Genomic DNA, 22,330 nt, shown 5'->3' on the forward strand with positions numbered 1-22,330 from the left:
AATTGGAAATTTCACTGAATTTCTGTGCCACAGCCCGACACCGATTCTACATGATTGCAAATGTAATACAATGTATACGTATTGCCTCAAACACAAGCATCATTAACCCAAGGATAAGTCATGAAAGTTTTAAAAGTCTCCAGGTTGGCTCAGAAGCTTTGGCTTACTGGTGTCAGTCTGTAGTGTTGAGCCGTGACGGAATGAGATGCTGCTTTTTATCCTTGCTTTCAATGCGTGTTAAATGCTCTAGTGTAATGGATGTAAAACACTGTGGGCATTCATGGCAATGTGGAGTAAGTTGATCAGATGGGAGTACATGTACTATGGGATGAGCATGGAAGCAAGGCCGATGAACAATGTGTGATTTTTATTTAACACTATGTACCGGTATTTATATGTAAATATACATCATATTGCCAGAACACAAGAAGAATATGAGTGACAAGTGCTTTATTTCCCCAAATGTGATCTCGTTCCATAAAGGATCCGAGATGTTCAATGTGTATGTCTTCTGCACACGTCAACACATACAGTCAACCTCACCCATGTTGATTACAAAGGACCTGGTTAAAAAAACAAAAAAACTTTCACCAACATGAATTTTGACGTGCACAATAGAGCTAACACCTTTTTGGTGTTTATATCCATCCAGAGTAAAATTTTCCCTGATGTAGCCAATTTTTTTTTTTATTTTTAACTTGTGCGAGGTCGACTTGGGCGAGGTTTAGTTATACAAAACACCAATACTTTCGCCCGTGCTAAAAATATCAAAATACGAATACACTGTATGCTTGAACAGACAGACAGACAGACACACACACACACACACACACACTACATGCTATTCCTATAAATCTGCACAAATTTTAGAGATACAGAAATGAAAATATTCACATTTTCTAAATCTCAGTGAAACTTTTTGTCTTGTGTAAGGTACTGTACATTAGAACCATGCCACATGTATGCCTATTGAGATGTGTGTGTGTATGTGTGTGTGTGTGTGTGTGTGTGTGTGACCATTTTAAGTGGAGTGTTGGGTATGCGTATGAGCGTAGTTACAATGCGAATAAGTTCTATCTCTCCGTTCCTCTCAGTTTTCACTAAATTTCAGGTCAAATGGCTTTCCAGATGAATACAGCATACTTTTGTACTTCCATTCAATCATTGAAATACATAATCTAATATATAAGGACAAATCATATTTAAGATAACCTCAAATTTCTGAATCAAAAGTTGAAAACGTGAACTTTCACAATTGTTCATCAATTGTAAATTGTGATATGCATATAAATGAGAAACAATCTGCAGTTCGGAGACATTTCCGTTCACATAAAATGACATATGTAGCAGGTACATATATTTACTCCAAAATTGTCTTTATTTCCCATACTTGCTTTGCTGATCACAATTGGTCTAACGAAAGAGTCCTTTCGCAGTTTGCCAGGAGTTTCTTGAAATATATTGCACTGGATGTGAAACAAATCAGGCTTCCTTCAAGACGATAGCCAATCTTGATACTCTACCCACACCTCTCAAAATGCATGCTATCATTACATTTCAATTCAGGGAATATCTAAACCATGGGCGTGTTAGACCACTCTCCTGAAGCATACCGTGCCTGTGCCAGAGGAGCGTTTGAATGCTCATCAAGTGCACCATACCACATCCTACTGTGCCACTTCTTGAAGTGCTCCAAAAGAGCACTGTGCCGCACCGTACTGTATGTTGCCAGAGAGCGCTCGAAGGCAAAGTGGCACAAAAGCATACCGTATTAAGGTGATGACATCAGAAAAGTGAATGTAACACACACTACGTCATAATACAAAGAGTTGATTTTCTTTGGTTGCGACACCTGTATGTGGTAGTGGGTTAGGTGCACAACCCTGTTGCCCTGACTCCAGTCCAAAAATAGCTCCTGAGTTGCATCATCTCCAAGAGTACCGGTACTCAAACACTCCCAATCTGGCATGGTAAAATAAAGTTCAATTTTGAGAGCTCAAACACGGTTAATGTTTGTTACATCTCTGTACTACACATGCAGCATTCCACACCTCTTATTTTTGTTGGACATACATTTTTACCATGATTTCATGCCACCAAGATGAAATGGCTCTGTTGGGTGGTGGAAGGCTTAATGGTGCACCATGTATTCTTTCTAGGGTATGTGTGTGGCCCTGAAAAGGGCCTACCCAATCCCGATGTTTCAGCAAGCATGTTTTGGCCTTCTCAAGCTCATTCCCTTGGGAACCACCCAATGTTCTTCCGCCACAAAAGCCTTCAAAGATTTCAAAATGGCTCTGCTTCACATGCAGATTACAATGCCCACATTAGGCATGAACAAGTAGTCACGACATATCTTATTTTGAAAATAGATTACAACAACAATCCTCAAAAAGCTCTTTCAGTACATCCATCAAGATTTTTGCAGGCAATGGGGTACACAGCCCCATTCTGCAACACTTTTCAACAATCACTTGTACACAAACTCCAAGGGAAGTGAGACCACCATAATATTTTACAGCCTTGTGTCATCTCCGACTTGAGTCCAGAATGATCTCCACACTGTCCATGTGATCGTAGCATGGTTCACGGCAGTCAGTCCACAAGTCTGCTGGAGCTTGGCCCAGTGCATCAGGGGGAAAGGCATGGATGGCCATATCATTGAAGATGTCTGTGTACTGGAAGGAGTTTCTGACTGGGACCTCCTGATGGTAAGGAAGGATCTGAGGTGGGAAGAGAATAGGGAGGAGGAGGAGGAGGAGGAGAGGAGGAAGGGAGAAGGGGAGGAGAGGGAGGAAGAGAAGGAGGATGAGGAGGAGTTTGAGGAGAAGGAGGAGGGGAGGAGGAGGAGGAGTTGAAAGAGGAGGAAGAGGAGTAGGGATAGTTTAGGTTTCCATTTGAGATACCACACCAGTGCATCTTTCCCACAGATTTTGATAATGGCACAAGGATCAACAGACAACTAAATTGTGGTAGTGATCCACATGGCCATCTGGAATCAGGAATGTTTTTCTATTCAAAGTTTTGAAGGATTTGGTATCATTGGTAGGATCTATCATGAACACTAGATGGCAGTCTTGCTTTTGCAACCTTCACAGCCATTGCACTGTTGGCCAGAAAGTATGGCAACGGTTGCTACATTTGGTGGGCAGTGAGGCTATGTTTTAATATATTTGTAATGCATATGATATGTAGGGCTGAAATATAGTGTGGAAATCACAATATGGGTATGAATAAGCTGCTTGGTGAAGGTCTGCGTTTCCTAAGTGTCTTTCTAGTTAACAAACTGCTTGTGCATAACCTGGTGGCCAAGATTGCTGCTAGTGAAATTGCACACACAAAAGTGACATCCATATGTGCACTACCAGTGCCAATTGCAATGATAATAGTAACAAAACATGATAGTAACAACATAACCATTACCTACACTGATATGATACTATACTGTTATAGCAATTAAAATACTGTAAAGTGTATATTTTCGCGTGACTAATTTTTCGCGCCTGGCCAAGCCAGAAGAGTTTCGCGTGTTTTAATTCTGCAGAATCCAGACATCACGCACAGGAACATATGGCAAGCAAACATATTTGCGTACTTTTATTTTCGCGCTAGTTTCTGGTTGCGCGAAATGCGCGAAAATTTCCACTTTTACAGTAATGACAATAACAATAAGAAGAACACAACAAAAACAAAACATAAAATCATTATGACTTACCTTTTGTATGTAAGGCACTTCTTCATGAAGTTGTTTTGAGGTAAATCTGCAGAAAAGAAGTAAATAACAGGTTGTAAATAAAATTGCTTGGAAATCTGTGATACAAGAGCATTCAGCAAAAAACATGGAACATTCAACACATAGTCTTTTGTGATCTAGTATTTGCTGCTGAATGCTTCATATTGCATTCATTGAAAGAAATGCAATCCTGTCGCAATACATGAACTCTCTGATATTAACCTTGTGAAAGTAGTCTGTGTAGTATTGATGATAAACTCCAATGTTTTAATATTTACAACGGTACATAAAGACCTCTGCAGAGACTTTCAAAATCAAAATGAGTGTGGCACAAAGTCTGGAGTTTTCCCAAACACTGCATGCCTTGGTTTCACTTGAAGATGATTACAAAAATCTTTTATATATGGAAAAACCTATACAGTTCGACCTCGATTATCCGGTCTCCTTTTATCCCAACATCTCTATTATCTGGACACGTTCACGCAGTGAAGGACTTTTTTTTTAATCCAAAAATTCAGAAAAAACAGTGACTTTAAACCCAATTAAAATTTCTACAAAACCCACACGATTTACCTACAATACTGTATTCCCGACAGAATTAACATGAATTCACACCACATTATTATCGTAAAAGTAAGCAGTCACAATCTATAAATTCACCATAAGAACATGGATGGAAAACTTGTCAGTAAATCACGGTGCAGTCGAGGCCATATCGCGATCTGTGAAGAAGGAACTACAATTTTGGGCGGGCTAGCATAGATTACACCACTGTTGCAGGGTACGCTGCCTGCCTAGCTGCCAGTGCACTGCGACGGCAGCTTGGACGTCCGCTATATACATTAACATTGTGTCTCCCATATCCGGCCAATTCGCTTATCTGGATGAGCACTAGTCCCGACATGGCCGGATAATCGAGGTCGAACTGTCTCTATGTCTTTATCACTGTAGTGCCATAGGTACAGTTGACTAATTACAGTGTAAATGTTTAATGCTATGTGAATACATAGCAATGATTACTAACATTAAAAGAAAATTCACTTGCCTTACTTGAATGCTTCAAATACCCATTTGTCTCTTTCAAAGACGGTAAATTTAATCCAAAAAGTTACTCACCTGTCTGCAAAATTGTTGAAGCTGTTGCCGAGTATGATGAGTGACGCTAACCTCAAACCCCAGTTGGCCCACAACAGGTTGTTGTAGAGCGGCTTACCACAATGTGGCATGTAAAAGAGAGTCGGTACCACCACTTGGCGTTTTCCCTCCTGAAACCAAAGGAGAACAAAAGTTTCTCAACTAAAGGGCTTATTTCCCCAACTCCATCCCTTGGAAAATCAAAACATTTTGAAGACTTCACCCCACAAATATGTGTATGTATCAAACACACACACAAAATAACAGTGTCACCTTATCCTCTCCCATTTGCAATACCTCATCAAATTGATTCTATCCCAAACCCATGGTATTTTGACCTTTTATATATATATATATATATATATATATATATATCCTTTTACTGGATATACAACATCATTTCAGCATCATGTATTTCTTCATATAGAGTGGCAGGTTGGCTTCTTCAGCAACATGTCTGCCCTGCTTTGCAGCCAAACAGTTTAAATTCCAGTCAAGATAAGTAATCTTGCGTGTCAAGATGCCATGCTCTATAGTTTAAGACAAGACACTCTGTCCCACATACAGGATATACAGTAGAGGTCCAGTGAGGGGGATGGTCTTGATTCATGCACATTTAAGTTCCTATCTTCACTGGTTTCACCTTTCATTTCAACGAGCAGGTTGAAGAAAAAAAAAAGTGACTAGGTCAGGCCCTTAATTGGTCAGTAAACAGCATCAACAAGGTATAAACAACAACAATTGATGAATGAGTTTTTTTGTTTCTAATTTGGCATTTGCCACAATCTGAATACTGGAATTTCATTTCTACCACAATGAAACAATGACATCAATCTATGAACAAAATAAAGTCCTTAAGTACCTCATTATGGTCAATACATGTAAAGCCGAGATCTCGAATAACCTCCTTTTCCACCTCTGTAAAGTTGGGGTCATATAAGCTGCATTTTGCGCCAGGTATCTGCAAAATGATGGTACAAGAAATGCTGACTTTAGGAGACACATCGTTTAATTTGAGAATTACATTCATCTCAAGCTCCTGAACTTCACTTCATTTAAATTATCACCTTGTGCTGAGCTAACTTCCAGCACTAATAGATTAAAATTGAACAAGCATAATGGTTAAAGTTGGAAATGAACAAATAAAGTTTCCATGTGATTTTACAGCTTCCTCATGAAAACAGCAATACAGTGGACTCCTGTTATAACGAAGTCCTCGGGATCAGAAATTTTCTTTCACTGTATCAAATATTTGTTATAAAAATAAATAAAGTGGATAATGTTGCAGACTGAATTTTTACTTCGTTGTAACCAGAATATCGTTTAACCGCGTTGGTTAAATAATGGGAGTGCACTGTATTAGTTGCAACCACATATGAACATCAGATGAGATGATTAAGACTAAAGTTCACTTGAGCTGAACAAGGAATGACTGGTATGTTAGATGACAGCACTTCTATGTTTCAGAGTGCTAACTGAAAGAGGAAAACCACATTAACATCATGGTCACAAACTGGATGTTTTGACTTTGTAGGTGAGCACACTCTGTCAAATTGATCTATACTTAAACCTGTACAGAGTACTCACGGTTATAATGAAATTCTTCTAACAACAAAGTAAAAATTCAGGTCCCTACATTTTCATCTAGATGTATCTTTACATACAGTCTACTGTTCAGCTGTACGGAAAGTAAGCATGTTACTGTCTGGTTATAACGGTAGTGCACTGCTAGCTAACACATGCACTTTTTAGAGGGGGGAGGGGGAGAGAAAATTTTGAAATACCTGGGGCCGTATTCTGAGAGCTAATTAAGTGTCTGATTAGCACTTAATTACCGAATTGGTATTCTGAGAGCATGATTAAGTAGGGGGTATATTAACTACCATAGCAACAAGCGTTTTGGCGGGAAGGACCTACGCGTTTGCGCGTATCAAAGCGCGTGCACCTCTGAGAGGACTTAATCACAGAGTTAATTACGAATCGGTATTCTGAGGGTGTAATTAAGTATGAAAGTTAATGGAAAACTTAATGATACCAAAGAGTGTCATTAACTACTCCGATATCACGCATTACATCGTGTTTTCTCTGCCAAAACGATGCTTACCGTCTTCGGTAACCGAGGAGCAGTTGAATCTTGTTATCATGGTATCCGTAGAATTCAGAGAAAAAAAGAAATATAGCCGATCTTCGAGGAATTTTGTCATTTTATGTGAGCAAAGAGGTTGAGATCTTCGTGTGCCTAGGTGAGGGGTTGTAATCAAATCCCGGAGTGTGCGCACGGAGCTCTTGGGTTGTAATTACAGGGGGCGTGCAGGAGCGCGTATTGAGGGCATATTTGCGCGTGTAATCATCATTTTGGCTTCTAACAACGCGTCTGATTGGATGGAATAACAATTAGATGGGAGGGACCTAAGATAATTACAGGGGACTTAATCATACCTTAATTACGTCCTCAGAATAACGATTTTGCCCATGATTAAGGGCCTATTAACTTCACGACTTAATCATGAAGTTAATTACAGACTTAATTACGACCTCAGAATACCACCCCTGCTTTTCACTTCAATGCATTGGATCATCTTACCACAGACTCCATCAGTATGAGGAGGGACAGCTGATATCTAGCCGTGACACAGGATGAAAAGTTACCCAGTCCATAGCAAACAATGCCTTCAATCCTTCTCAAGGACCTGCTCCCTCCCACAACTGATCCTGATTCACTATTGCTCATTTCCACGGCGTTCGACCCGGGAGTGACATCTGGGGTCTGTCCTGACTGACAGTCTGGTGTTTCCAAAGCTGTATGAATATTTTGGTGACAGGAGACAGCAGCACCTTCTTCTGATTGCTCGTAAGTCTGCAGGTGCACAAAACTTTTCCATGACTCTACAGGCAGAAAAAAGAAAAATGTTTTGAGTTATGGGTACTGATACTACTTACTGTAATGTGCTTTCACAACAGCTTGGATACAATATGCATAAGTCATAAGGCATCTTGAGTGACAGATTGTGCCTTCAGTATGAGACAGATAATTTGCAAAATATATCTTTCACTTTTTTTTTTAACCCAGTGTAATTTACTCAAAGTTCAATTTGAAATATCAATCAAGTAAATATCAAGCAAACAAAGAATTAAAATTTCACCAGAAATACATCTTGATTCAAAGCAAGGGACGTTACGGAACTTTCATGTGTTTATAAAAGTACAACCACATACAGTGTACGTACATCGAATATTAAACTGTTGAGATTGTTTGGGAGAGATAGGCTTCAAACTAGATGCTTGTAAAAGAAGATCTTATACTGTACAACTTGTCTTTCTGCAAGTCTGCATTATGTCCCTGATGACTGGATTTACCCTAACAAAAAAAGTCCTGTGGTACTCCCTGTGGTACTTGTCGGTACCACACAATGTACCACACACTTGTAATGTTACCACAGGAACTGTGTGGTACTGTACCACAGGCTTGTAGGGTACTCCCTGTAGTACTTGTCAGTACCACACAATGTACCACATAAATAAATGTTACCACAGGAACTGTGTGGTACTGTTTTAGAGGCTCATGTGGTACTCCCTGTGGTACTGGTTGGTACCACACAATGTACCACACAAATATATGTTAACACAGGAACTGTGTGGTACTGTTTCACAGGCTCGTGTGGTACTCTGGGATGTACCACAGGGCTGTACCACAGGACATTACCACAGGAAAGTACCACAGGACAGTACCACAAGACAGTATACACACAAATTGTCCTGTGGTATTTTGGGACGTATACCACGGGACAGTACCACAGGACAGTACCACATGAATTATCCTGTGGTATTTTTGGGACGTACCACAGGAGAGTACAACAGGAAAGTACCACAGGATAGTACCACAGGACAGTACCACACGACTTGTTCTGCGGTATTTTAGGACGTACCACAGGGCAGTTCCACAAGACAGTACCACAGGAAAGTAGTACAGGATAGTACCACAGGACATTACCACAGGAATTGTCCTGTGGTATTTTGGGACGTACCACAGGATAGTACCACAGGACAGTACCTCACGACTTGTCCTGTGGTATTTTGGGACGTACCACAGGACAGTACCACAGGGCAGTACCACAGGACAGTACCACAGGACAGTACCACAGGAAAGTACCACAGGATAGTACCACAGGACATTACCACACGACTTGTCCTGTGGTATTTTGGGACGTACCACAGGAAAGTACCACAGGAAAGTACCACAGGATAGTACCAGAGGACAGTACCACAGGGCGGTACCACAGGAAAGTACCACAGGACAGTACCACACGACTTGTCCTGTGGTATTTTGGGACATACCACAAGACAGTACCACAGGGCAGTACCACAGGACAATCCCACAGGCAATACCACAGGGCAATACCACAGGACACTACCACAGGAAAGTACCACAGGATAGTACCACAGGACAGTACCACACGACTTGTCCTGTGGTATTTTGGGACGTACCACAGGGCAGTACCGCAGGACAGTACCACAGGATAGTACCACAGGACAGTACCACACGACTTGTCCTGTGGTATTTTGGGACATACCACAGGACAGTACCACAGGAATTGTCCTGTGGTATTTTGGGACGTACCACAGGATAGTACCACAGGACAGTACCACACGACTTGTCCTGTGGTATTTTGGGACGTACCACAGGACAGTACCACAGGAAAGTACCACAGGATAGTACCACAGGACAGTACCACATGACTTGTCCTGTGGTAATTTGAGACGTACCACAGGACAGTACCACACGAATTGTCCTGTGGAATTTTGGGACGTACCACAGGACAGTACGACAGGAATTCCTGTGGTAATTTTCGATGCATACCACAAGAGAGTACCACAGGAACTGTCTAAAATCCCAAACGAAAATCATAATATGGTGCTATTCCACACAGAAGTACCACACAGCAAATTAAATTCGTAAGTACCACAGAAAAATGCTACAGGATATTTTTTTTCTTAACATTTTATACCAGAGGACTATCACATCAGGAGAATATCAAACAGCAGTACCACACAGGAGTACCACACAGGAAAATTGTAAGCAGCAGAATCAACTGAAATTTATAACAAAAATACAAAAAAAAAATTAATATTCCTCAATTAATTGATAGAAGAGTTAAGCTGTGAATTATAACAATTGATTTCCCATTACTTATACTGTCCTATACTCCTACAGTATTACCTATTTAGTGAAAGTGCTGATGTAAAGCATGAGAAGTTTCATAAGGACTTCTGTGGTACTCCTGTGGTACTCCTGTGGTACTCCTGTGGTACAAATTTTTACATAGCTCATGAATATTCATAAAAAGCACTCTAGATTTTAGAAAATACATATATGACTTAAAAAGTCAAAGTATTAATGATGGAACTTGCTTTGAACTTTATGAAAGATTGTATAATTATGTTATGTTATTCCCAATATCATAGATATTGTTATGAAAATGTAATTTCATATCTTGATAATAAAGTATAATCGAGTTAGTAACCATGCCTTAATGCTTTACGGATAGACGGCCATATATATGTGTACTGATACGGTCGATGGCTACCTAGGAATAGAATATGACTACATAGATCTATTATAGGACTAGATTGGCACTTTGCCATTAGACTCTCGTTTGAGGTTATATGTTAGGAGTAGGACAGGTTATTAAGTAGGGCTATGTTTGTCCTGAAATCCATCACTCACTTATCAGGAATGTTCCTTGATATGTGGCTAAAATTCTCCCAGATTTTTTTTTTCGATCTATCCTGTGTGGTACTCTCCTGTGGTACCATGGAAATGCTGTGTGGTACTGCCCTGTGGTAATGCTGTGTGGTAATGATTGACCTGTGGTACTGTCCTGTGGTACTGTCCCAAAATACCACAGGACAGTTCCTGTGGTACTGTTCTGTGGTACTAGTCCTGTGGTACTGCCCTGTGGTACGTCCCAAAATACCACAGGAATTCCTGTGGTACTGCCCTGTGGTACGTCCCAAAATACCACAGGAATTCCTGTGGTACTGTCCTGTGGTATGTCCCAAAATACCACAGGACAATTCCTGTGGTACTGTCCTGTGGTACTGTCCTGTGGTACTTTCCTGTGGTACTGTCCTGTGGTACCGTCCTGTGGTAATTACCACAGGAGTACCACAGGACTTTTTCGTAAGGGTACATCTCTGACAAATATACATGTCTTTTAGTCTACAGTACTGTATTTGCTCAACATGCGTAGGTGTATGTGTAGTATAGCCATTTCATATGAATATAGCACTAGCAGGGCTTTAGCTACAAAAATGAAATGACGTAAGTACGCATCTTGTGGAAGGCTTGAATTGTTCCGTTAGTCGATCTGCAGAAATACTGTGTAATCAATATGAATTCCATGGATGGTGAATACAAACTAAAAATTTCTCACCTTGGAAGTCCCTGAAGAAACTGCTTATCTGGAGATCTTCCCTGGAAAGTAACAATGAAACACAACACCACCAAAATTAGCCAATTAGTTTCGACAAGAATGAGCCTTCTTATTCTTTATTCAAATTAAACCTTAGAGATCTTGTGTAATATATTTCATTTTGTGCTGTAATTATTACAACTAAAAGAAAACAGCTAGATGATCTTTTTCACTCCTACTATTAAACATCATATCAATTATCAGCAAAATAATCTTTAGGATTGGATTAGGCATTTGCCAGATGAGGACAATTTAAACCTCTATAAGCCTACGACACTGAACATACATGCTGACAGAGTTCGACATCAGCAGTGGCCTGGTGGTCCGGGGCCATCAGAAATAGATGTCGGGCCACCACTTTGAGAAAAGATTATACAATAGTATTTTGGTGACGACTGGGTCACCAAAACGAAAACAATTGTGTATAGCCTTGATGTGGGGTTTCCTCTAGGGAGCCTAAACAGTATTGACATTAGGACCCAACATCATTTACCAGCACATACTAGTCTACACCAGCTTAGCACAAGAACGCCCAACATCATTTCCCAGCACACACTAGTCTACACCAGCTTAGCACAAGAACGCCCAACATCATTTCCCAGCACACACTAGTCTACACCAGCTTAGCACAAGAACGCCCAACATCATTTACCAGCACATACTAGTCTACACCAGCTTAGCCCGACCAGACACCCTGCAAAGAACGGCGTCCCGTGTGCTTGTTGCAACACTTGTCCAGCGACAGGGCTGTGTATAGTAATACACTATCTATACACAGCCCAGTCGCTGTACAGTGTGCTTCGCATGGCGTCTGGTCGGGCTAATTATACACCAGCTTAAACAGAAAGATCCAACTGTCCGTGGTCCGGAGGAGTCTTTTATTTTTTTGACGTTATCGCTCTCCTCCCGTGAAGCCAGATGCAGTCTCCGCGGAACATTTCCCTGACGACCAGATACAGACCGATCTTTCGGTCAAACACCAGCTATACTCTTATTCTATGGCTGTGATGACCAATGTATGTGGAAATGCAAAACCTCTGGGCAGTGCAAGTGACAACTTCCCATTTTAAGAAGACAGGACTCAATTCAAAAATGAAATTTGGGATGCAAATGGGTGAATCTCAGCCTCACAGGATATACCCTCACCAATCCTCAAAACCTCCTACTCTAGTATAATCCTATTAAATTCCTTTTGTAGTACACTACGCCTTACTGTTAACTACCAGATAATTTTACAATCTATCTAAACGACTAATGTTAGATTGGCACTATGAAAGTATTTCATTAATTCTAGCCCGACCAGACACTGTTACGCTATGACTCGCGACGTACCATGTACAGCGACTGGGCTGTGTATAGTTACATTAATTCATGGTCTACCTTAACCCCGTCGCGGGGCGCTGTAACACAGTAACAGTACGGTACGTATTTGTCCGTATGGGGTCGCTGCTGCGGTTAGGTCTACCTGTACCATTTACTTACTTACTTTACCGGTACTTTAAAATGCAAATAAAATACCACAGAACTATCTTACTATTATGCCTCTAATAATTTACTTACGTATACTTACATGTTAAGCTCTCTTCATTTATTTTCATCGAATTGATAACTATGAAAAGGAAATAAAATTATGAAAATGCCTTGCAGAAAATGCTCACACAGAACTCTTGATCTTATATGACAGAGTGGTTGCATCAATGTTGTCAAGGTCTCCATAGCGGGCACTCGCTGCTTGCAGCGGATCGACTCTCGGATAGGCAGCGCCGCGGGGATGCCTATTTCGCCTCTTGTTTTTCTTGGAAACCACACGAAACTCGTCGTCCATGTTCTACCGTAGAGCTAAAATGGCGTAAAATGTTGAGAATGTTGAGAATGCAGAGATGTTGTGCTTCGAAATTGAATCATAGTGTTCCCTGCTCAACTCGACAGCTCAGGTACAGATACAGTGCCTTCGTGCATGCACTGTACCAATTCAAGCGTGCAACACGTCCAAGTACACTGGTATCAGGGAGGTGACCTGCTGGTACTGAGTATATTCAGTGTAATACTCAGTAGTACATGTACTTCACACACTACATGTGCATCAAGGGAAAAAAAATCGCCGTAAACATGTGCGCACATGCTCGGTTTTTTTTTTTTTTTTTTTTTTTTTTGGCTTTATTTACCACTCCGTAGCTGTTTTATCAGGCTGTACTGCTGATGCACTACAAGCTACTAATTTTGAAGATAACATAACTGTGTATTTTTCAAAGCATTGTTCTTACCCTATCAATAAACAAATATTCAATTCCATATTTAGTGACTCTTTTTGCTTTTTACGATTGTGATTGCACTCTTGAAAGTTATTCATGAGCCCACTTCAAATGGTAATTGCAATTTTGTCTGAAGAAAGACTATACAAGAGATCCAGCGCGGGAGTTACGCAAACTTCTGTACTCACCTGCCACTGGTTACGAAACGCCAGCATAGCGCAACACGCTTAGTGCGGCCCGATCGTTGTGCGTGGTTGTTGACAAACTATGGAACTGTCATATTCAGAGACCTACGGTAAAATATTATAGTATTAGAAAAAGTGTTTATGAGGAAAAGGGGAAATGTCGCAGGTCGGTGATTCACCTACGGATACTCCTGTTATTCTACTGTCAACCGAGATCACGAGCAGCAGAAGAATAGAGCCAACACCGGAACAAAAAAGGTGTGCACAAATGGAAACCACGGGCACGGCCACGGAAAACTCGACCAGTTGCAGTGAGGAGGAGGCTGCCGCGGCCGCGCCCAGCCCCGCCGGCCAGGCGTCTGAGAACGGTGCAGCTCTCAACCCCACTGGAGCTAACTCTGTTCAAAGAAACGCCCATAGCCATGCAGCTGGGAACACCTCAAGTGCCCAAGGAGACGAAAGTTTTTGCAATGACTGGCATGACTGCGACGACGAGGAACCGTACCTCCACCAACTAATGGACAATCTTGAAAATACAGAGCATGGCGAAATGCTGGCCAATGACAATGAATCGTCACCTCTTGCGCCAGGAAGAAACAGGACAGACCAGCATCCACTAGGGTTAGAATCAAATGCTGATGTGGAGGTAGTCGATGACTTTTCGTTCTTATGGAAGGGGGATCCGGACAAGACTCCACTCCAGTTGCTGAAGGGAACTTACCTCTCTGTAACCGATCTAACTTCTCAGGCTTGGTGTGAAAGAAAGATGGTCTACGATAGTTCTCCAGAAGGCCAACTAGTTCTGGCATTCCTCGACACTGCAGATCGCCAAGAAGCAATGAAAATGGAAGCCATTAAAGTTGAGACCATGAAAGTTGGATCAAATATTCATCTGAAGAGAGGTGTGTCCAGTGCAAGTTATTTCACAAGTTCAAGCATTTTGCACTGACTAGTATACTGCATGTATAATGACTTAATTCATATATCTAGTTACATTAAATTCTTATAAAAAAGTGTGAGGTGTTTTTTTTTTTTTCATAACATAAACTTAAAAGAATAAAATATCACTTTTCACCGTTAAAAGTTTGCAGGCCTACGTGTAATCAACAAATTTCATTTCCTCCCCTGTATTACAACAAAATGTAGCACTGACCAACACTCCAGGTGTAGAATACTGTGGTGGGAATTATATCAGGAGAGGATCCTCCCTCTCCACACACACACCTTGCCATAGAACCACTCGTAATTGAAAGATTGATTCAAATGACTACCAATCGATCGATGAACAGGCCCAGACCTACTAGCATCGATGGATTATTTAAAGTAAAGTAAAGTAAAGAGGAATAAGGAGATGTGTTGTAGATTACTCCAGCTCCAAGTATCAAAATGTGTGAAATACTGTTACAGTCTTGTAAATTGTAATTACCAACTGGAAATGTATCAAAATATACTTGTAATGTTGTATCCATCCAATAAACACAAGCATAGACAGGTGAATGCATTTACAGTCAGTGGTAATTTATACTTTGAAGATTTTGATCAGAGCCATGGAGGCTCACAATTTGAGAATGCACATATCTTATTCTTGAAAAATTGATACCGAAAATGGGATTCCATTGGGATGCGAATCCACATACATGTATTCAAAATATTTTACAATTAACATATCTAACACACAAATGTCAATTGATATCTCATACGACATTTAAGTGAACAATCTATTGGATAGCCTTTATTTGGCCATGCAGTGAGCTGTAACTCCCAAGCCCTCTCAATCAGTGCATATTGACAATTAGTGTAAGGATGTTATTGTGCTGAGCAGCATAGAAAACACACCAGCAATTGTCTTTACTTACCAGAATAAATTGCAACAATGAATTGAGATTACAATAGTTTCTATCATTGATTGTAATTATTTCACATACAGAGCTTGAGGTTCACACAATCAAGAAAGTCAAGGCCAAGACCAGAGAGGACAAGTGGGCCATCAAGTTTCTCAATCTCTTCATCTCTGTGAATCAGTTAATACGAGGAGGTGGAGGTGGAGGTGGAGGGGGTGTGGCATCCAGGTGCATCGTCAGGGAGATCCCCATCTGTGGCAGACCTTTCCAGAATGGACCATTTGTGGTGAGATTTTGCAACAATCATATATCGTCGCTGGGGTGACAAGACCTCGTATCTCAAATATGTCAAAAATTTTTTTTTTAGCTTAATGGTCAAATAATGGGTCAAGTGATGTCCTGGCCAAAGCCCAACTGTCTTACTCCAAAAATGAAGCCACCATGACATGTCAAAGAGAAGGCTTTCCCATTCACTACAGGGCAAGTCCAAGATATCGCGCACCTTACGTATGGGACATTCAGAGATTTCAAACCTCTGAAAAGTAATGAAGGAGCACTTGGATTTTATTGTTTATCATCAGGAGGACTGGTATCCTTGAGAAGAATATTGTGTTTAAGTTTGGTGTCGTTTGACCTTGGGTTGATTATTTTATTAAGAAAAATATGCCAACTTACGTATGGGACCAGAGAAAAACTGGATTTTTCAAAATAAAGTTTGAACTGAAAATTCTCTGAAAGTACCTTACTGATCAAGTTCTGTTTGGAAGTGAAGAAAGGTACAATACTGAAGTATCTTTCAGCAAAGTTTCACTGCAAAAGAATAAAGCATATTTTCATGAAGTTGGTTTAATTAACGAAAGTACACCTTACGTATGGGACATGGCTCAACTTACGTATGGGACATTTGTCTTTAGTGCACAAATGCATTCATGGGAATGACTTTAAATTTCCCCATAGTGTCATATTCAGTTCCACAAATCATGCTACAACATGTAACAAATGAAATAGACTTCTAAGTGGGTACTTTCCCGGTTCAGGTACCCAGCAAAAGCTAGAATAAAACAAATAAAAGTAATTACCAATTTACAATTAAATGTCTTAGTTTGGATTCCGTCATGCATTAACACTGTCCTCATGATGTCTACACATGCAGATATAGTATACTGACACTCTATTTCTAGCCCATTTGTAATTACTCTAGTCAATATTTTTTCATCAAATGAAAAAAAAAATGAGCAAATTCTAGCTTGTGACCTTGATATAGCATACATGTACATGTACAATAACTCATTTGTAGTCTTGATAATTTCAACTTTAGAATCAAATGTCATGTACAATGTATTTGCAGATACAGTTTGAAGTGGGTACTTTGAGTAGCTCTAGGCTTACCTTGCAAGTTGTCTAAGTTTTTATAAAGCTTTATAATTGTTTGAAATGCAGCACAAAACACAACAACACGAGTACTTCATTTTGCTCTGTGATCATCATGTTTTGCCATGTGAATTTTAGCTGAACTGCAAAATCAATCAAATTTTAATGAAAGTTTTAGATTTTAAGGAGATAGAAGAATGTATGTACCAATGCTGGTTTTTTTTTTTTTTTTTTTCAAATTGCTTGGCTTCGTGTCTATGAAACCAAAGACGACAAAATTTGTGCTACTTTGTACATACATACATGCTTGTGTAGTGATACAGGAAAGATTATCATTTGCACATTCAAATCTAGATTTGAAACACTTAAGTAACTCACTGATCTGCAAATTACAATTTTGAATAAATTCTAATAACCTCATTTGATCATACACTACTAGATTGCAGTGTATGTTGATAATTGTGTAGATGTGGGGTACAAAGTAAGTATGAGTTGATGAAGGTGTCTCAGAGCACATCTGTCTCTTCAAACACAAAATAGAAAAGAAAATTGAATTTCCTATTTGTTTGTGTAATTTGTGTTTTTAGCACTCCAACCACAGAACCAGTATTGATATTATGGTTTATAGCAAATGTAAACTATAGTCTTCATTTTACAGGATTTTCAGAAATCATGTTCATGACCTTGATAAGTCATGACATATTCTGAGGGTGAACAGTTGAAATATTAACAATCATATCAAAATAAAAAGTACAAGTGTATTCTCATAGGGTTTTTCCTTTGCTATCAACTCTAGTAATGACAAAGTTACCTGCTCACACCTTAAAGGGACATTCCAGACGATTTTCATAATTTCATATCATGTAGTCCATAAATCGACAACCCCATGTATAGATTTGTGGAATTTATTGTGGTTCTTGAGCAGAGAAACAATACTTTGAAAAACCTTGAACAAATTACACTGAACAAGGATGATGACATAGGAGGTTCACATATTTCAGAAATGTAGCAGTATAATTCCATTGCAATACCGCTTGCTTGCGAGTTCACCTGTGTATAATCTATGCATGCCTTCTTCTTTTGTTCTGCTTCCTTGAGCCCCAACTCATACATTCTTATGGTGACTCTGCCATGTCATCATCCTTGTTCATTGCAATTTGTTCTAAATTTTGAAAATATTCTTATTCTTCATCCCAAGTATCACAAATTCTGAAACTCTGTCCTCATTATAACTAATTTATAGTTGTTCAAATGTAAAAATCTGAAAATCATCCGGAGGTTTCCTTTAAGTGATTTTTCTTTTCAGTAAGACCTATAATGTTGTCATTGATGCGCGCCATAAGCACAATTGTTTTGATTTCGCTTTTGAGGCTATACAACCTGTGGTACATGCTGAACAGTGTACTGCACCTAAAATGACACTCAGAGAATCCCATTCTTGGACAAAGTCATTTTGTAGAGAGGTAAAGTTGAAAATGATAACTGAATTAAGAAAATGTCCAATATCAAAATGTTAACGGGGAATGTTAATTTAAGACCAGCTGCACAGCCTGTAATGAAAATAAGAAATTACAAGTATAACTGAATATTCTTTATTTTCCTTTCTTAATCATAGAATGACTCAATAATGCTGTTCTTACACTCTCCCTGAGGTCAACTGAGTAGGAGAGGCAGATATATAGACATATTCTTCAGAGTAGGTGCAAAGATAACCATTAACCAAACAAATGTAAGGACATATAGCATCCATGTCAAAAGGCGGTTTTCCCATTCACTTTGCATGTAATGTCCCATACGTAAGGCATTTGTCCCATACGTAAGCAAACTTTAATTAGTTATAAGATGAAGAACTAATTAAATTTCCTCATTTAGTTTTGCTAATCTGGAGTTGAAATGAATAAATTAGAACTTCCTAAAGTATGATTGGTCAATGTTACAAATCTTCAGAAAAAAACTTAAAAAAACATACTCAAATCCTTACGTATGGGACACTATGTTCTGGGAAAGTGCATAATTTGCATAATTAATGTGCTGACCTTGTCTTACCAATTGCAGATTATACTAACTCATACAGGGGTCATGTCCATAAAGGAACTAGGTCAAGGACAAATTCAACTGATTTTAGATGAATATTTATAATTTGTCCCATACGTAAGGTTTGTTTTTGATTTATGCAAATCAAGGCCATATTTCTTGCATAAATTTGCATAATTCAATATTTTCTTTGCTGGAAATATATGATTTAACTCTTTGGCTACAAGATGATATCAATAACTTTTTGATAAAATCAAGATGAATTTTGAGCATCTGAGGGGACATTATCTTGGACTTGCCCTACAGTGGTTTGGCCGCCATGTTTTTTCGCTCTCCTGAACATTTGACATTTTTGAGATACGAGGTTTTGTCACCCCAGCGACGATATATATATTATATTACATATATCAGATTGCATATACTAATAACATACCCCATCCAATTTTGTTTTCTTCTGTTTTCAAAATAGGTGTTTATGACAGTGATAGTTTTCATATACATATACAATGAAACCCTTAGAAACTGTATAAATACTGTAAATGTGGATATTTTTGCGCGACTTATTTTTCGTGCTTGGCCAGGTAAGGAGGGTTTCACATGTTTACGATTCTGCAGACTCAATACATCACGCACAGGAACGTATGGCAAGCAAAAATATTTGCGTACTTTTATTTTCGCAGTACTTTCTGGTTGCGCAAAATGTGCGAAAATTTTAACTTTGCGAAAATGTCCACTTTTACAGTACTAGCGATAGAAAGAGATGAAATGCATCCGTGTGTCGTTATGACACTCATTTAGGTGATTTATCATAAATTACGATCCAGTATGTATCCCATAAGATGCAGCCACCCATTTCTGCCCAGTGTTTTTAAACCTCCATTTATCATTGCCCGTTCCTGTCTTCATTTCATGAAATTCCAAGGTGGGTGTGATAGACGAGGTGAGATACAATAGTCAAGGCCAGCTGGAGATTGTGGAGTTCAAAACAAGGGCAAATACCAGGAGTATTCCCTCATTAGCACAGAGAAACAAGGACAAACTACAGGTGAGTTGTTTCTTCCTTTCCACATCATAACCACCAAGTTATTGATTGTTGCACCCTGTTTCAACAGACCTTACACCAACAATGTAGGGACAACGCCCAGAGAACAAAGTTTCTCACCTTGGGCAACAAAACCACAGGAGAGAGTGAGGGGTACCGTCTTTAATAAGAGACACACATCAAAAACCTTTTCTGTGCGTGTTTCCATGACAAACTACCTGCTAATGCGCGAAGGGGCTATGTTTCAATCTATGCACATTATTGGCACGGTTTGTGTCATTCTGTGTGTATGAGACTACAGTGCACTCCCGTTATAACGAAATGCTCGGGACCGGCAGTTTTCTTTCGTTATAACGAAATTTCGTTATAACCGAAAAAATACAATATATAACGAAAACAAGGAAACCACGTATATAAATCATATTCTGTTTGCGGAACACTCATCATACACTGGAAAGCTATGTGAAATGTGATGGGATAACTGTATTACAATAGCAAACGCAAGTTCCCCTCAGAAACTATGCGTGACACAAGGAGCGAACACACAGTGGTGTCAGGCGTTCACCCATGCAGAGACGCTATAGATGCTTGTTCCACTACGTATTTTCGAAAGCAATTCGCATTTCGTTATAACGGAGCACATTTCTTTTGTTTTTCTTTGTCTGTGGCGCTCGGAAAAGACTTCGTTATAACAGAAATTTCGCTATAACCGTGTTCGATATAAACGAATTTTGTACCATAGACTTTAATGGCGATAATTTTGGGACCAGAAGATTTACTTCGTTATAACCGTGTTCGTTGTAACGGGAGTGCACTGTATTTGTTATCACAAGAGCATCGAAACAGAAGTGTTGCCGCGGTAATATAAGGGCAATGCCAGGATCATGAGCTGGTTTACCAAGCTGTCTAGAGCAGAATTTGGCAAAAGTCACAACATCTGGGTAAAATTTTGCATGGACCATCTTAACAGGCAGGGTAAAAAAAAAAAAAAAATTGCCCGGACATTGTCACAGTAACTCTGGTTTCAAAGACTCTGTTAAAACGGGACTTTAGTAGGAGTTAGAGTTGTAAGAGTGGATATATACGAAATGTAAAATAGAGTACATGTAGTAAGTAGAGAGAGAGAGAAAATAGCGAGAGAGAACATGAAATAAAAACCCATCGTGTGTCCTGGGTCCCTCCAAGGCTATTCAACTTTTTTTTTTTTTTTCCTCTCAGTTGAAATCTGAACTTTGCTAGGCCCAATGATGGTGCTCTTTACTTCACTCAACAATGAATTGACAGATGCTCTTCATATCATATTAATTTGAAATTACTGATGTGAATGACATATTGTTGCAGTTTGATGTTCCGTCATCAACAATGACACCAGTTTCTAATCCTACAAATTCCCAGGTCATGGTGTACAAGGAGCTCTTTGACGAGGCAGTATGCGGCTTGCTAACGAAAGACAGCATTATGGACGCACTCAGACTGGACCCTGATAAACCTCTCCATGATGACATCATTGCTCACTCGCTCACTGTGAACCTTGACGCAACCACCGTCGGTGACATCGTATCCGCAGTCTTGGAGCGATTCCCGTTCCTGGCCAAAATTGACTCCGTCTCTGTGGAGTACTCATCGCAAAAGGACGAGGCGCCGTTTTTCGTCAGCGAGTACAAGTTTGATCCTGTGTGGCTGAAAGATCGGTTGGATCACTTCAGTGAATTCTGGGATGGTCGAAGGGAGCCAATTGGCGTGGATGTGGAGGAGGCATGGAAGTGCAATTTTTGTCAATACAAGGAGGGCTGTGATTGGAGGGAAAAGATGCACAAAAAGTGTCTTAGTAGGAAATTGGCCAATCACGTTCGAGTTGAGCTCACAGAATAAGGTCTTTAAAGGCCAGAGGTGTATGTGCAATACATGTACTTCCACAGAATATTGGCAAATTGTAACCAAGTACGGTTTTATGAAATAGGTTTTTGAAGAAACGTGAAAATCTTTGGCAAGATGTAGGTCTGAAGATGTGTGTCCTGAGGCTATTAGGTATTTGTTGCACAATTGAGTGCAGGTTCTGTGCAATGAGCTTTGACTAGAGTAGATTGTAGAATTCAATGTATTTTGGTGTTTTAAAAAGACAAAGCTGCATTTTGTACTTAAATTTTTGAAGATGTGTATTTATTCATGACTGTGTTCACCCAAAGACCTATAACAGTAAACACTAGTATCATAAAGTGAAATAATCTTTTGAATTATATGTCGTTTGGACATTTTGATAAAGGG

The 22,330-nt window shown here is 39.6% G+C and overlaps 2 protein-coding genes across 2 annotated transcripts; one reads left to right on the forward strand and one right to left on the reverse strand.

Moving 5' to 3' along the window:
* Positions 1 to 1,355: 1,355 nt before the first annotated feature.
* LOC140227914 (SRR1-like protein) lies at positions 1,356 to 13,165 on the reverse strand. Its single transcript, XM_072308295.1, has 7 exons — positions 12,999 to 13,165; positions 11,302 to 11,342; positions 7,452 to 7,753; positions 5,730 to 5,828; positions 4,850 to 4,998; positions 3,716 to 3,761; positions 1,356 to 2,723 (listed from the first exon to the last, which is right to left on the reverse strand). Exons 1-7 carry the CDS (start codon positions 13,163 to 13,165, stop codon positions 2,529 to 2,531), a joined length of 999 nt encoding a protein of 332 aa, XP_072164396.1. The 3' UTR covers positions 1,356 to 2,528.
* A 1,262-nt stretch (positions 13,166 to 14,427) lies between these two features.
* On the forward strand, positions 14,428 to 22,107 carry LOC140227302 (exonuclease V-like). Its single transcript, XM_072307724.1, has 4 exons — positions 14,428 to 14,679; positions 15,705 to 15,904; positions 19,946 to 20,068; positions 21,461 to 22,107. The coding sequence occupies exons 1-4, from the start codon at positions 14,544 to 14,546 to the stop codon at positions 21,935 to 21,937; spliced, it is 936 nt and encodes a 311-aa protein (XP_072163825.1). The 5' UTR covers positions 14,428 to 14,543; the 3' UTR covers positions 21,938 to 22,107.
* Positions 22,108 to 22,330: the final 223 nt, after the last annotated feature.

Source organism: Diadema setosum, chromosome 4, assembly GCF_964275005.1.
Source record: "Diadema setosum chromosome 4, eeDiaSeto1, whole genome shotgun sequence".
NCBI lineage: Eukaryota > Metazoa > Echinodermata > Echinoidea > Diadematoida > Diadematidae > Diadema > Diadema setosum.